The sequence below is a fragment of the Chiroxiphia lanceolata genome, chromosome 12, assembly GCF_009829145.1.
Source record: "Chiroxiphia lanceolata isolate bChiLan1 chromosome 12, bChiLan1.pri, whole genome shotgun sequence".
Taxonomy (NCBI): domain Eukaryota; kingdom Metazoa; phylum Chordata; class Aves; order Passeriformes; family Pipridae; genus Chiroxiphia; species Chiroxiphia lanceolata.
Window position 1 is genome coordinate 17,918,580 of NC_045648.1, and position 14,618 is coordinate 17,933,197.

Sequence of the window (14,618 nt, forward strand, 5' to 3'; positions counted from 1 at the left end):
CCAAATTTATAAAAAAAAATAGATGGATTTCAATGCACATACTTCCAGGGAAAAGTAAAAATGCCTTTCACCTTCCAGAGGATAAGTGACCAAAGTTAAACAAACCTGTAAACAGAATATTTAGCAACTTCAGGAGAGGAACCATTTTATCAATGGGAAAATAAACAGCAGATTCCTTTAGAATCACCTTGTATCTTAGAATAACTTACATTTTTATATCTTCAGACACACAAACCATCAGTGTCTACACAGTTAGCTGTTAAAAAAACCCCAAACCCCCGCATCACAAGAATTACAGGTTTATTAATATAACCCATAAATCAGTTTGTATAAATGCTATTCCTTGTATTACACATAATGGATGTGGCTACTTCACCACACACCAAAATGAATACACACACGTATTCATTTTGCACAGTACATACAAAATCCAGAGATTTTGCAGTTAAGATGGTAAATCGTGAGTATATTTTAAAAAAGTTAAAAAAGCTTTAAAAACCTCACTACTACTAGCAATGAGGAAGAAAGAAGCAGCAAAACTATTCAGGGTTCACAAGCAGAAAGATTCTATGGCAGGAGTAGGGGATAGGCCTCAATGTACTTCTGACTGAAGGATACAATTGAACTGAAGCAGAAGATTAAAAAGACCTAATTTCAGCTTCCAAATACATTATCAACAGGAACCTGCCTGAGAAAAGAGGAAGTGATCTCTTCCTCTTAAGAGCCCAAAGGCCTCAGATCCCCCTAACTTCCCTGGCATGATTATTAATCATCGGGCCAATTGACCAGCTGCAGAGTAAACAGGGGGGAACAAACAGGAACAAACAGCGGAAATATTACAGCACATTGCCTCAAATTGAGCATGAGTTACCACCATCTGCTCCTGGTGCCATGCACAGGGCCACAGGTTAGAAAGGAATTACGTCTTTCTCTTATTATGAGCTTATTGCTGCTTTGCACTTATTTTTTCCTCTGGGTATGCACCTGCTTTGCTGTTACTTTCTCCAACTCTGGACCAGCCAGTGTCACACAGCAGCTTTCTCCAATATAAGCTTTCCCTAATTTCCCTCTGCTTTTAGTATCTTTATCATTACATAATTAGTGTTTAAAAAAAAAAACAACTCCAAGGCATTGTAAATCTAAAGGTATAGTCTGTCCCAGGTAGCAGACAGTACTAAGCCTGTTGGTATAAACAGACCAGGCATTAATTTGGCAATCAAAATAACAAGATGTGAACACAAAAGTAACAAAGACATGGCTGTTTACAGCACTGTGATCTCAGAAGGAGCACCAGTGCAGGCAGAAGTCATCTAAACTCCCCTACAGAGGGCCTACATCAAGTGCAAATGTCATGAGGCTACAGTTTTGCTTCATTCTCAATGAGCAGCAGGGAAGAGATGATAAAAATTCAGTAGGGGAAAAGAAAACCACATAGAGAGCAAGAGGTATGATACAGAAGGTTCTTACAGGAAAACAAAATCAATATGGTGGTGGGAAATTGGGGAGGACAAAGGAAGACAAGGATGCCAAAAGAGGGCTCAGCAAGAGATATGACAAATTTGAAGTTACACAAGTTGGGGAAGGACCCTGACAACCATCAGCTAAAACCAAAGATCTGAGGCTTTCATGACTATAAATAATAACCTAAATTCCTTTGGCTTCTTCAGAGGGAGAGGGGGAGGGGGTACATAATTTCCTTTCAAAGGTTAACATGCAGTTGCCAAAATCTCTGACAAGAGATCGATGTTAGTAATAGTTCTTTTGGAAAATGCAGTTAAAAGTGAATCAGAATGGATTCAACGTTGAACAATTTTAATGAAGCAAGTGTCAAACAACAACATCAACTTCTTAAAAACAAAGGAGCTCCAAAATTTAATTACAAAAACATTGTACAGAAAACTTGGCATCTCAACAATTCCGAACACATTAATCCAGCAAATGGATTCTGTTTTCATATATTTCTCTTAACATTTCTTTAAGTGACAAAAGCATTTTATTCCACTCTTCTCCTTGACACACACTTCATTTTTTACTTCCTTTTTTTAATCAGTCAACACTGAAAAATGTAAACTGAAGTGACACTCTGAAAACACTGGAAAGAAAATCCATTTTATAGGGTTAATCAATGTAAATAACAAGCTTCTTGATGAGACAAAACATCATCTGTCACATCACCAGTGAACAAGAACTTAGTTTTCCCCCAGATGCCTCAGGATGGATAATCCAACTCCCTTCCTCCCTTGTGGGAAAAAGCAAGAGGTTTGTCAGCCCCAGCTAATATCACCTTAAATTTTCTATCCTGTAACACTTGCATGCTGCTCAGCACAGTGATGTCTGAGCAATGTGCCACGAGCCAAGAGCTGCCCTGGGCTTCTGCAGCCACCACCCCTTACTGACAGCATGGATGTGTCACAGCCTGGAACTGCATCCTTCCGTCACCTCACGTGGAATTTCTGGAGTCTTTATGGGATATGACTCCAGGAATTAGGGAGGAAGCCACAGACTTCAGGGTTTTGCAAATCAACTTTTGGCTATGCAGTGCACTTTGGCCACTTTCTACAATAGTCAAACATCACCAGTTCTAAAAAAACAAGATACACACAAGAGATTAAGGTATTGGTGCTTCTTCTGGAGACATCAACAACCTGTAGGATTTACAACGTTCATTAGAGAACCCATTCATGTCAACATCAGCTGGTCTCATCTGTTACAGAAAGCAGAGGTCAATGCAGCAAACTGAGGTTCCTTTTTGTGAAGTCTTGAAAGCAAACAGACGACAGAGAAAGGAGTTTCCTCCCTGAAGGAAGACTTGAATTTACCTGGAAAATCCCTGCTGCTTGGCTACAGCAATAAGCCCAGGAGTCAGCAGAGACCAGGGTATACAATATGTTGACCTGGAGATGGCTTCAGGCCAGCATGAAGTCCATGTGTACAGCACAGGAAGAGAAGAAACTGCTTTTTAATCTTCACAATATTTGTGTAATAGATACATTAAAGTGATGGTGACTGCAACACACTCCAGTAACAAAAGCAACCTCCAATTTACAAAGGGAATTTTAAAAGATGTCTTATGCAGAAGCAAAGAGATTGTCACATGGAAGAAAGAGCATTTCAACCACTACCATAAAGCCCAGAGATGTCCAACAAGTGCTGAGCCAAACCAACAGTCTGACAGGAACCAAAGGGCAGCAAATGTTTTGCATAAGTCAGTGCAGACAGTGGGAGCCTTCAACTTTCACAGGAGGTGTGGTGTAGCTCAGCAAGGTTCCAGACTCAGGCATGCAGAGCTCTACTTGATGCAACTCAAAGGCCATTTAGGTCACACTGGAACATGAAATGCTGAATGCTGCAGGCTCCATGGGCTGTACTTGAACTGTACAAAAGGTGAGAGCACATAGAGGTTGGAGTGCAGAATTCTGTGGGCTGCTATGTGGACCTAGCTGCTAATAGCTTTCTCTGCTCTAATAATTCATGCAAAAATATATGTGCTGCTTCCAGGCACCTGGCTTCCCAGCACTGATTTCAGGAGGGCAGAGAAATAAAAAAAAAAAATGCAATCCACCTGCTCATTTCTCTTTTTAGAGAGAACTGTTCTCCCCATGAGATCATTCTCTCAAGAACAAGGCAGTAACATTAAATTAGACTGAGCCATGTATCAGAGGAAGGGCAAGCTTTGTGGTTTTAGACTAAAACAGAGAATCCTATTTATCCCTGCTGAGAAGAACTAACATTGCACTTTCTATCTTGATTTTCACCGACCTTTGTGATAGTAAAATGCTCTGCAAACATTTTCAAGAGATAACAGGAGACTTTCACAGAAGAGAAGGATGCTATGTGCAAGAGAGGTGCTCAGAGAGAAGGAGGAGAGAGGAAGTGTGTCTCATAGTAGAATCAAGTCACAAAGCATCAGCCACAGCCAGTCCCTAGCAGGGAGCAAACTCACTTTGTAGAAATTGCAGGCTAACACAAAAAAACCCCCAGGATTCTGCTTAGGAAAAGCTTATATAAACATAGCAGGCAGCATAGGACAAGACAGTGCACCAAGGAAGACTCCCTGTTATGGCAGAGAGCACAAGTGCTGCTATCCAGGACTGCAAGAATCAGTGAACCTGATCAAAAGAAAACAAGGAAGGTAACCCCACAGGATAAACATGAAAACAAAATAAAAAAGACACTAGAAGACATCAGGCAATATAACACATCAAAGTTATTACTACAACACGTACGCTGACTTCATTTCACGAGCTGAGATTTCATCTCCACAGCCAGCCAGTCCACAGAACGCAGGCACCCTCACACCCAGCAGAACTCATCAAAAATGTAGATTGCACAAAAGTTGCATGCTCGTAAATGTTCACCCAGAGGACAGTTCCAAGTGTTTAGTGGGCAGTGTCCGTGGCTTCTTAAGACCTTTTAATGCATTGATCTGTTTGTCTCCCCGACAAACCGCACGGGAAGGGCCCAGGACAAACCTGCCATCCTCCCTCCCACCCTAGTCTTTCCCTCATGGCTTCTTATTCCACACTGGCCAAAAAAAATTTGTAAAGCTTCCCCGGGTCACCAGACCTGCAGACAAAACAGAAAATAAGTGTTAGAAGACTACAATCTGCCAGGACTAAACAGGCACTGTGGCGTTATTTTCTGGATGTTTTATGCGAAAACACAACGTTAAGTATAGCAAAGCAGCCTATAGAGACAAAACTGAACTGAGTTTCTGTTTCCATCCAGACTGCTAAATAACAAAACCCTTCCTCCTCTCCCATATGGTGTGTTTGCACAAGGAAGTTTTTACCATGCAGTACAGAAAAACCAAAGTACTCACCAGTTTAGTCATATATTCCCTAAATACAGTGCACTAAGCCACCAAAAAACACCTCAGATCTGTGAAATACAGTTGTTTTCAGGAGTATCATAACACTTTTCTATGGTATTGATTTGTAACGTGTCTCAACCTCAAAGGGACCATTTGGTTGATAGATATGACATTCAGAATTAATATACTTCATATGCATGTTAACTAAGGCACACTGATGATGACAGTTTGGTTTATCATCTGCCAGGTGAACCTTTCTATACAAAGCTTCCTTGTTTTCTAGGGAATCTCTACCATTTTCTAGGTTTGTATCCAACAAAACCCAACCTTCTTCCTTCCAAAATTGTCAGAAAATATAATCACTGCCAAGTGCAAGTCAGTGTGATTAACAGTCCCTATGAATTACTAGATCATTATATTTAGTTACATGCATGTCTTTATATAGTGAAACTAGGTGACTATAAATCACATTTTTAATTACTTTACACTGTTTTGCTAATGAAAAGAGGAAAGGTCTTGGTGGGAAGGGGAAAGTGAAAGGAGTACTATTTTTCAACCTGAAAGTAGAAACAAGAATTACAATTACAGCCAAATCCAGTTTATCCAAGAAAATTATACTTGCATTTTTAGGAACACAGAAAGTGTCCAACATTTAGGAAATATGAAGCCATCTGACAAGAGAATGAAAGTCTAGATTTTAGTAGCCTTGAGATACGATTTCTCTGGCAAGGTGCTTAGAGGACAAATACCCATTTCAGGGCCTAGCACGCCCTTCTAATAACTGATGGATGAGAAACTGCTTTCCCTCTTATCCTTTCTGTAAAACCTCCCCTCCCCCAGTTCTCTTTCTGAGCTTGAGTGCTAATTGAAAACAGTATAGGAAAATGAGGAGGTTGATGAGCTGCTGAAAAATCCCAGACCTGGATCGACAAGCTGTTCCCTTCACAAATAGCAGCAGTAAAGGCACTTCTTTATTCTGCTGGGAGCTCAGTCATCTCTTAGAACTACAGTCCGTTCCATCTGGCTACCCTCTGGAAGGACAATGATCTTCCAGCTTAAGCCACACTATAATGGGAAATGTGTAATTAACTGTTCTACACAGTATCACAAAAGGTCAGAATCAGAAAGGATGAAAAGCCCTGTCTTCATATTTGCAGATGGCACAAGGCAGCTGTATTTGCATTTCTAAACACTATTCAAGACATGTGCAGTAGCTCTCCACATAATAAGTGCCCGAAGAATGCAGGTATGTACTTTGTTAAAACAGAAATGGGCAAACTCCTCGTGGCTGCCTAGTGCTGTGCACCATGGGGAAGTGGGGGAGTAGGAGGTGTGGGAAATGCAAAGCAGCACAGTAATGCAGAAAGACTGGTATTTATTTCTTTGTAGATTTGTTTTTCTACTCTGTTCTCTATTACACTTTCCTAAGCCGTTGAACAGGAACAAAAATACAGAATCTCAATAATAATCTATGCAAAAGCCACATGAAATTAGAGTCTCAGCAAATGCTATGTATAGCCCAAACCATACATCAGTGCTTCATTTACATGTAAACCTTCATAAACAGAAGAGCTGTAGTACAGGTGCTACAGAGCAGGTGGTTGTAGAGGATTTTCAGATTATAACAGTTGAGCTCCCCTGTAACCTCTTGAGACAAATAAAATATCCCTGTAGCCACCAGATTCTACAGTTAATGCTGAATTTTTCTGGTTTACTTCACTTGAGAAAGGAACCTCCCTCTAAATTAGTCACCCTGCTACCATTCTGTCAGTACTTTTACTCACCTCATACAAATACAAAAAGGTTTTGGAGCTAAGGGGAATTTCAGAACCCTTTAATGCCGTTGGATACTTTCAACCCAATTTGACTTTCATTAAGACAACTTGCTCCTGCAGCTTCGAGGAAAAAACCTTTCTGATTGTACAATATGGTGATCAGCACAAGAATCAGCATCAGGACAGGTGCCAGAGGTACAGAGGAGCTGCCAGGAGCAGCCTAAGAGGGAACACTTACCCAGTCACTAGCGCTCCAGCCTGTTCACCACGTCCCGCACTGTGGCAATGAGGTTCTCGTTCTCCTGTGGGTTTGCCAGAATAATACTGTGCAGTCTGTTCATATAGGAATCAATCGTTTCCATCGTGGGTGTTTCCCCGCTACCTATAGTTAAGGCAGTAAAATGAGCCACAGGGTATTTCCATGACCACAGCAATTCCAAAAAGTTCACACTGAGGGTGATTTGTGCCAACACGTGAACTGCTATAGGAGGTGATTTTGCCATGCACCACCTCTTGTGACAGAATCTGTAAAACAATGTCCTCCTAACTCCACAAAGTGAGTAGTCCCAAGGATATGAGGACTAATGAAGCATGGTTCTCTTTGATTTGGGTCTCACGGTTGATTATAACAAACTCTCTCAGCTGGGCATTCATAGTGTCTAAGTGGATTCCCTGGCAGCTGACAATACAGACACAGCCTTTCTTTTAATCAAAGAACTTGCAGGTCCTGTCTTTTTCATAAAACAAGTCAAGTAGAGCAAGGACTGAATGCGTGCCTCACTTTATTAGGAAGAGTAAGAGCAGTAAGAAAATAAATGTCATGTTGAAATAAAGCACCGACACTACGCTTCCCCCCGCGCGCATTTTAAATATTTCATTATCTACTACAACAAAAGCTCAGAAACAGCCAAGAGCACAGAACTATCACAGCAGGCCACGTGTTCTGAGTTCACAACACAGTATACACACAAGCAGTTAAACATAACACGCCAGGCAGTCTTACCTGGCAGTGGGACTCCAGCGAAGCTGGTGGTGAGTGCCTGGCGCAGGGTCTCGAGGTGCTGCTGCAGCACCGTGTTGCGGCTGCGCTCCTGGATCACGTCCACCTCCAGTTTCTCCACGGCCGTTCTCATGCTCTCCACGTGCTTCTGCAGGGCAGCGTTCCTCTCCTCGAACTCCATGTTGGATTTCCGCAGCTGCCGCAGCTCAGCTTCCCGTGCTGTGAACATCCACCCATTCCCAGGGAGTCAAAAAACTATCAAAAACATACCTAGGATGAATGTTCTAGAGTGCTCAACTGATGACTTGCTTGAGTCAACAAGCTGACTCAACGTGCAGCTTTGGTTTATAGGTAAAAAGCATCACATCATAGAGTGCCAATAGTGCCTACAGTAGCACTGGAGTAGACTTAATTTCTAGAGAGACAGACAAATCAGAAAACATTCAAAGCATCAGAATGGAAGTGAATAGGGGAATTGCTTAGGGAGGAAGATGGCAAGACTAATTTCAAATGCATTCAGAATGACAGAGCTTAGCAGCAGTAGTAAGAATCCTACAAACAAGACACCAGTTACAAAAATACTTTTCTACAGGTCATCACGAAAAGTAACTCAATCTGAATTCTGTTCCATCAAGAAAGTCTCCAGGCAAAAAATACTAATATCTTGGGACACATGGCTATGAAAAAAACAGAGTAACAGAAAATGTAGCAGTGGAATCTTCTGCATAGTGGTGTGGGGGGGGATAAAATACTGCTAACCAGCCTGAATCATCATCATGCTATATTTTAGGCGTTTCTTGGAGCTAGCTGATCTTTAAGGTCCCTTCTAATCAAGGCCGCTCTGTAGAACAGCAGATCCAGCTTGGACTGCCTGGAATAAGAGCAAAGGCAGCTTAAGCATCAGAAACATTCTCTAAAAAGACAGACTAGGGAAGACAAATCCAGAAAGAACTGCTTTGCAGCCACTGTGTTCATACAGAGGTAAGATAAAAAGCAGAAACTGTACCCAAGTCATTACCCGACCTGAGATGGGAGAGTGCAAGGACTCTCCAGCCAGGCAACGTCTGGCAAAAACTCTAGAAAAGCAAGGAAAGGATCCTGCAAGAGTCTGACTTACCTTTACTATGATTCAGGAACTCTTCTGTGAAGATTGGAATGTCAAAGACAGACCTCTCCTTTGTATCTGCCTCTTTCTGCAAAAGGAAGAATAATAACATAGCTCAATGGTTTGTTTTCAGCAATTCCTTTAACTGTTTTGATCATGAAAATAGAAGAGCAGGGAGACCAAAAACTGAGGCAGCTAAAAAGCTGTATGGATAAAAGACACATCCAGCTTCTACCAAGACAAGCCAAAGGGTATGTTTCAGCTAAAGATACAGGTTTAATCACAGCCAAATACCATTAACAAGAAATATCATGTAACATACTAAAATACACCCTTTCACCCCAACAAAATTACACATGAGAATGATTCAGTTTTAAAGCTATCTGAATGTATTTATATTTTCCACCATCAACAAACTGACACATTCTGAAACAGTCTGTACAGAAATATCAACAAACAGGAGACAGAGTGAACAAAATGCACAGCAAGTTTCATGATTCTTGGCCTTTCACCACTAAAGCACAAAACCCAAAACACACTTTTAAATCAGGAAATGCTCTATGACTTAGTCAAAAAAGCCCTAAAAAACTCGATTTGACTCAAGGCAAAAAACCCCTACTATAATATACTTCAGTCACCACTTCTGCGTGTCAAAGGGCAATTAATGCTTGCTTTAGCTCCTGCACTGTTATTGGCAAAGCCAAAGCAAATTTGGTTTGATAAACTACAGCAACTACAATCAATCTGTACCTTAACACAGAAACAAAGTTAAGCATGCAAGAATGTCTGTGGAGAACAAAAGCTTTTCAAAACTCTCCAACACCGCGGTTGACAATGAACCACAAACTCATGGCCCAGAACTGCAGCGTTACACATGATTTGGTGTCCAGCAGACAACCTAAATGTTTAACAGCTGAGAAGGGAATTCTGGCCCCTGAGCTCAGAGTATCATATTGGTGTCTGCCACATAAAGGGGCTAGAGGGGGTGAGCTGAATGCCATTTGGCAGTCAACCAACCAGGTACTCTGTCTTTACCTGAAGAGACAGACTGTCAATTGATTGCTTTTAGAGATAAGCTGACTTTTATTGTCTGGTAAAATTACAGCTGAGGAGCTCTGTATTTATTGAGAACTCAAACCTCACTTGGCATGGATCAACTGAAGACACACTAGAAACAGGCAAGACTAGAGGAAGGGTTAACAAACCTCCCCAGCTCTCAGAGGCACAGTAGGGCTTCACTCTGGGTTCCTGATCACACGTGCTTTGCACTGAAGATTTTATACCTGCTGCTACAGGGAAAATGTCCCAAGAGTAATTATTTAGAAATGAGAAGTCATGTACAGAAATGTGAAGAACTTATTCATTTTCTCTGAACGCTCCCTAGATGGCTAGGAATTAATTTCACCCCAAAATCTAGGATCTCAACATTAATGTGCACTAAATGTTGGCAGTTATGAATGTTGGTTAGAACACTTATAGAACATCCATCTGAAACATTCTAATTCATGCTTGCCATTGCTACCTGGATGCAAAGAGGCACCAGCTTGGATCATCACTGGCTCCTAGAGAACAGATGGTGGAGGAGAGAGTACTACAAAGAGAAGAGGGTATTCTATTGGCAGCCCTAGGATACAGATTCTTCAGGTAAAAACCAGGAAATGTTAAGGCCATCAGATGAAACTGTTCAGCTTCCAAAAGGCAACCAAGAAATTCTACCAAACAGAAGCGTGATAATGAAAACCATCAGCACTCTCCCATTGCAGAACACATTACCCAGCATGTAAAAGAGTCTCCTGAGAACTCTCAAGTACCTAAGCCACTCTGAGGTTCACTGAAGATTAAAATCATAAGGCTTTGATTACCTCCTATTGAAGAGGCTCCAGTCTGTTCAGGTTATGTGTCTTTCAGCCATCCCTCAAACCAGAAGAGAACCAAAACTGTTTCCATCATTTGCCTTAAACAAGACTGATATACTTCCAGATTGTCAACAAATGGTTATTAAACCTGAGGTTGAACTCGTAAGGTTCTGGAACAAATCAGACTTGAAGTTCTCAGAGACATGGTGAAATATGGCAAAGAGAAAGCTGAGATTTTGAGGGGTTTAAGCTCATCCTTCCTGGTATGGTCAGGCTACAGACAGTGGAAGGAACAGATATAATAAATATACTACTTCATTAAGTGTTCTCAGAGAAGATGGTTTTCTTATGTGCTCCTACTACAGCAGCCATTTCCCTGTCTTCAAAGGTTGTAGATACCACCAGGCAACACCTGATCTCCTTGACATGTGCAGAAATCTTTGAAATCTTACCACTAAGAAGTGTAACAGTCTGCATGAAGATAGACCTACTTGGAATCAAACAGCTTGAGGAAATAAAAAATACCAGAACAATGGAGAACAATTATCAAGGATTTCAGTCACTGCTGATGACAACGGTTCCAGTGTATACTGCTATATGTTATATGTATGAAACTAGAATTTGGAGGAAGAAAAATGTTCTATTTCATGCCCACAGATGAGCTCATGAGACAGCACATCCATGTTTTTCAAGTCTATATCGATTAAATGTTCTCTCTCATCCTTCCAATACTTTTTAGAGGTCATCTCTATATATACAATGTTTAGAATTACTTTAACAGTGACTCACAGAAACTAAATCATGAACACTGAAGTGGAGCAAGGGGAGGAAAGAGGTTTCCTTGACCTTATTTTCTTATATCCTCTCAAGACATAATTTAATCAGCTCGTACCTACTAATCACAAACAAAGGAACAATAGTCAGTGTGGACAGGAGAAAGCAGCAAGACAACAAAAAGCTCTTGTCTCACTTCCAGCAACAACTTGAGTATGTATTTCAAAAGCAATCCAAGTTTTTTCTGCTTATTCCTGTACAGGACTATAATACTTGACTTCCCTGTACAAAGGATGTGAAAGCATATTAGGTGATAAGCATCTGGGATTTTATAATATAAAGGTGAAAAACACCAAGTAGTCAAAGGCACAGTTTCAGAGAAGCATGTCTAACATGCTGTTAGTTCAACTATGTCATGGTGTTCAACTGTAGCTGAGGAAGCTTATAAGTCCCACAGAGTGAGGAGGACTCCATTTTAACTACATTTATGATGTGAGATACCAGCAATGATGGCTTAAGTGAGAAGGATAAAAGAGATAAGACTCTGAATTTGTAGTTTGCCACCTGTATAATTTAAAGGTTATGCAACAGTCACAGTCAACCTAGAACTTGAAGCCTTCAGTAATGTGTTTTTATACAACTAAAGAGCAACTTTGATTCAGTGACTGTAGAATCAGAAAACTTGGGGACCACGTATTTCTAAAAGTTAATCTTGCTGCAATTTCCTTTAAAAGTTAATACAAGGCATATCAAAAACATCCTACCAAAGCATTTTCCTGAAAGTGAAACTTATTTTCCTTCAGGTTGACAAGACCAGTAGCTGCCTCTCAGCAGTGCACAGCCCTGTCACCATTGTAATAAACACATTAGAAACCAACTGGATTGCTTTCCCAAGGCAAAAAGCCTCACGAAGAAAAACAGATCTTTCAGAAAGCCCTACTGCTTACAAGTCAAGAGGCTGTGTATAAACAAGATTTTTCATTGCTCTTAGTTGGCAATTTATTGGTAACCATGAAAGAAGCTCTGTGGCCCCAGGTAATACAACTGGAGAAAGCTGCAGCATTTCGAGGGGAGAGAGACCATAGTCAACAAGGATGCACAAAATTTGTTACAGGTCTCATCAATTTAAGCAAGGGTATCTTATCTCCAGACACTCTTTTCCAATATTTACATATGCAGAAGGAGGGGGAGGGCAGGAGGAGGTTTAAGCCAAACGTTTTCCAATTATTGGTTGCTTTACCCATTTTCCTCTCCAGGAAGACACAAGCATTTGTGTTGCTGCAGAAAATCAGTACCTCAAAACAGCCACCTCAAGGTGCTAACTCGGCAGATTTATCAGGGTCTCAAGCTATTTGTAAGTTTTATCTTGATATTTACTTACCAAATAATAAAAATTCTCTGCTTTGAAAAATTTCTAAATAAAAATTCTGCAAGTTGAACCTCTAAAACACCAGGTAAAGGCTCAATTATACTGACTTGCACCCAGTGACTGACTTAACATTACAAACAGACCCTTAACAAAACAGACCTATGTTTTATGTGTACCCTATGTTTCACTTCATCTTAGATCATTCATACCTGCTCAAGACTTATGAAATTTAGTTTTCATCATACTAATGAGTATAAGAGTACTCAGTTGTTTGTAAACTTTTGATCAAAACCTGCACAGAAAGAGGAAAATTTCACACTCTTCTGATTAGGGTTTCAACTGGCATGAACTGGGGTTTGACTTCACTAGAAGTTTTTGTCACCTGAAAATCTACCAACTGATGTTAAGTGTAGAATAAAGTTTACCTCATGATCATGAGCTGGCTGTCTTGCTCCATCTGAAAAAGAAAACAAACAACCAGTCTCCCAAAATACACAAGACTTGAGAAAACAAGAACCAAAAAAATGAAAGCAGTTACACAACCATAATCACACAATAGTTCTAGACAAGGCAACTTGTGCAGCTCTCCTAGAAAGCCAACAGAAGCTGTGTCTAACTTTGATGCTTTCGGGGCACATCCTTAAACACAATCAAGACAGCTAAATTTACATCAATCTAATCACTTTACACCCAGCTGATGTAAATGTCATGGAAAGAACACATTCACTTTTTAATAAGCCTTTAAAGCAAAGGCTTTAAATGAGTGTCAGGGTACAGGACTAGCTGGGAACCTTCTGTTCTAGCTCGGCACATGTTCCTGTCCCATTGGATACCTTGTCTGTGGGATTTGCCTTTTTGTCTGTCCTGGGCTTTCCTGCTGAAGACTTTGTAGGCTTCAGTCTTCTGGTACTGCTCCAGCTCCCGCATGTAACGCTCCTTATCCCTGTCTGCTTCGTCCAGGTAGCGCTGAAACAAAAAAGTCCAAGAGTTTCAGGGAGTTTCCTCCCCTTTGGGAAGAAGGAAAGGAAAACAACTTGTCAGATGAAGTTCTGATCCACGTCACCTCTGCAAACAGGAAAGGAGCCAAGAGACAATGAGAACGTATCTGAGATGCAAAGGCACAAGATTTCTGGATAAAATGACTGTATTCTGGTGTCCCATTTCCTCTTTTTTTTTTAGCCAAATAAATATTCTGTTAACTATTTTTGTTAGAGTTAGTAGTAATTTGCCACTAAGCTACTCTATTTAACTGAATGCTACCTATACATTATAGACCAAACATTTCAGAATTCCTTTTCTGTGGCCAGGATTAACAGTTGCCAAACAAGAACACCTTATCAGAGGATGCTTTAGGGTTCAGACCTGTGACAGTAGGGTTCCAAATACACTCTTGTTTTCATGCCTCACAAACAAAAAGCATCACCATGCACTTGGCACACCTGAGAGGTGAACAAAACATGATGGCTATTGCCAAGAGCAGCATAAAGGTAAGAGCCTGGCTTTAACTGATATAACCTGTCCTCATTTGGGTTGATAGAAACCTTTCTTATTGGGCTGAAGGTATTTCACACATCTGCATGACACAGTGAGCTTCCCTGGAGACTTCTTTAAGGGAACTGATGAACTGAGAAACATTTAATGAATGGCCACAATGCTTACTAATGGTACCCTCTCAAGAAAAAAGTTGCCTTCCCGTTTTTTCCTCCTAAGGAGTTTAAAATTCAATGAATGTAAGTATTAAATCAGACTGAACCTTAGTCAGCCTGATATGACTTATTTTCATTAAGTCACCACAACAATACATATAAGTTATAAATTCCATGCATTTGCAACACTGTTTTGACCCTGCTGAGGACAGTGTTAACATTCTGGACTGGAGTGCAAATTTGGTGATGCTGGGCTGGCATTGCTTTTGGACATGGTACT

General features: G+C 40.7%; 1 protein-coding gene across 7 annotated transcripts in view; it reads right to left on the reverse strand.

The window, feature by feature from the left end:
* Nucleotides 1-1,791: 1,791 nt before the first annotated feature.
* Nucleotides 1,792-14,618, reverse strand: part of HMG20A (high mobility group 20A) — a 39,281-nt gene continuing 26,454 nt past the window's right edge. For 6 of the 7 annotated variants that reach the window (XM_032700285.1, XM_032700291.1, XM_032700284.1 and 3 more), the window contains 6 exons: nt 13,526-13,658; nt 13,118-13,149; nt 8,706-8,781; nt 7,592-7,807; nt 6,827-6,970; nt 1,792-4,566 (listed from right to left, as the gene is read on the reverse strand). In XM_032700285.1, coding sequence (XP_032556176.1) covers nt 6,834-6,970; nt 7,592-7,807; nt 8,706-8,781; nt 13,118-13,149; nt 13,526-13,658 — 594 coding nt within the window. In that variant the 3' untranslated portion in view covers nt 1,792-4,566; nt 6,827-6,833. The remainder of the gene's footprint in view (nt 4,567-6,826; nt 6,971-7,591; nt 7,808-8,705; nt 8,782-13,117; nt 13,150-13,525; nt 13,659-14,618) is intronic. The other variant, XM_032700292.1, reaches the window with a different exon arrangement.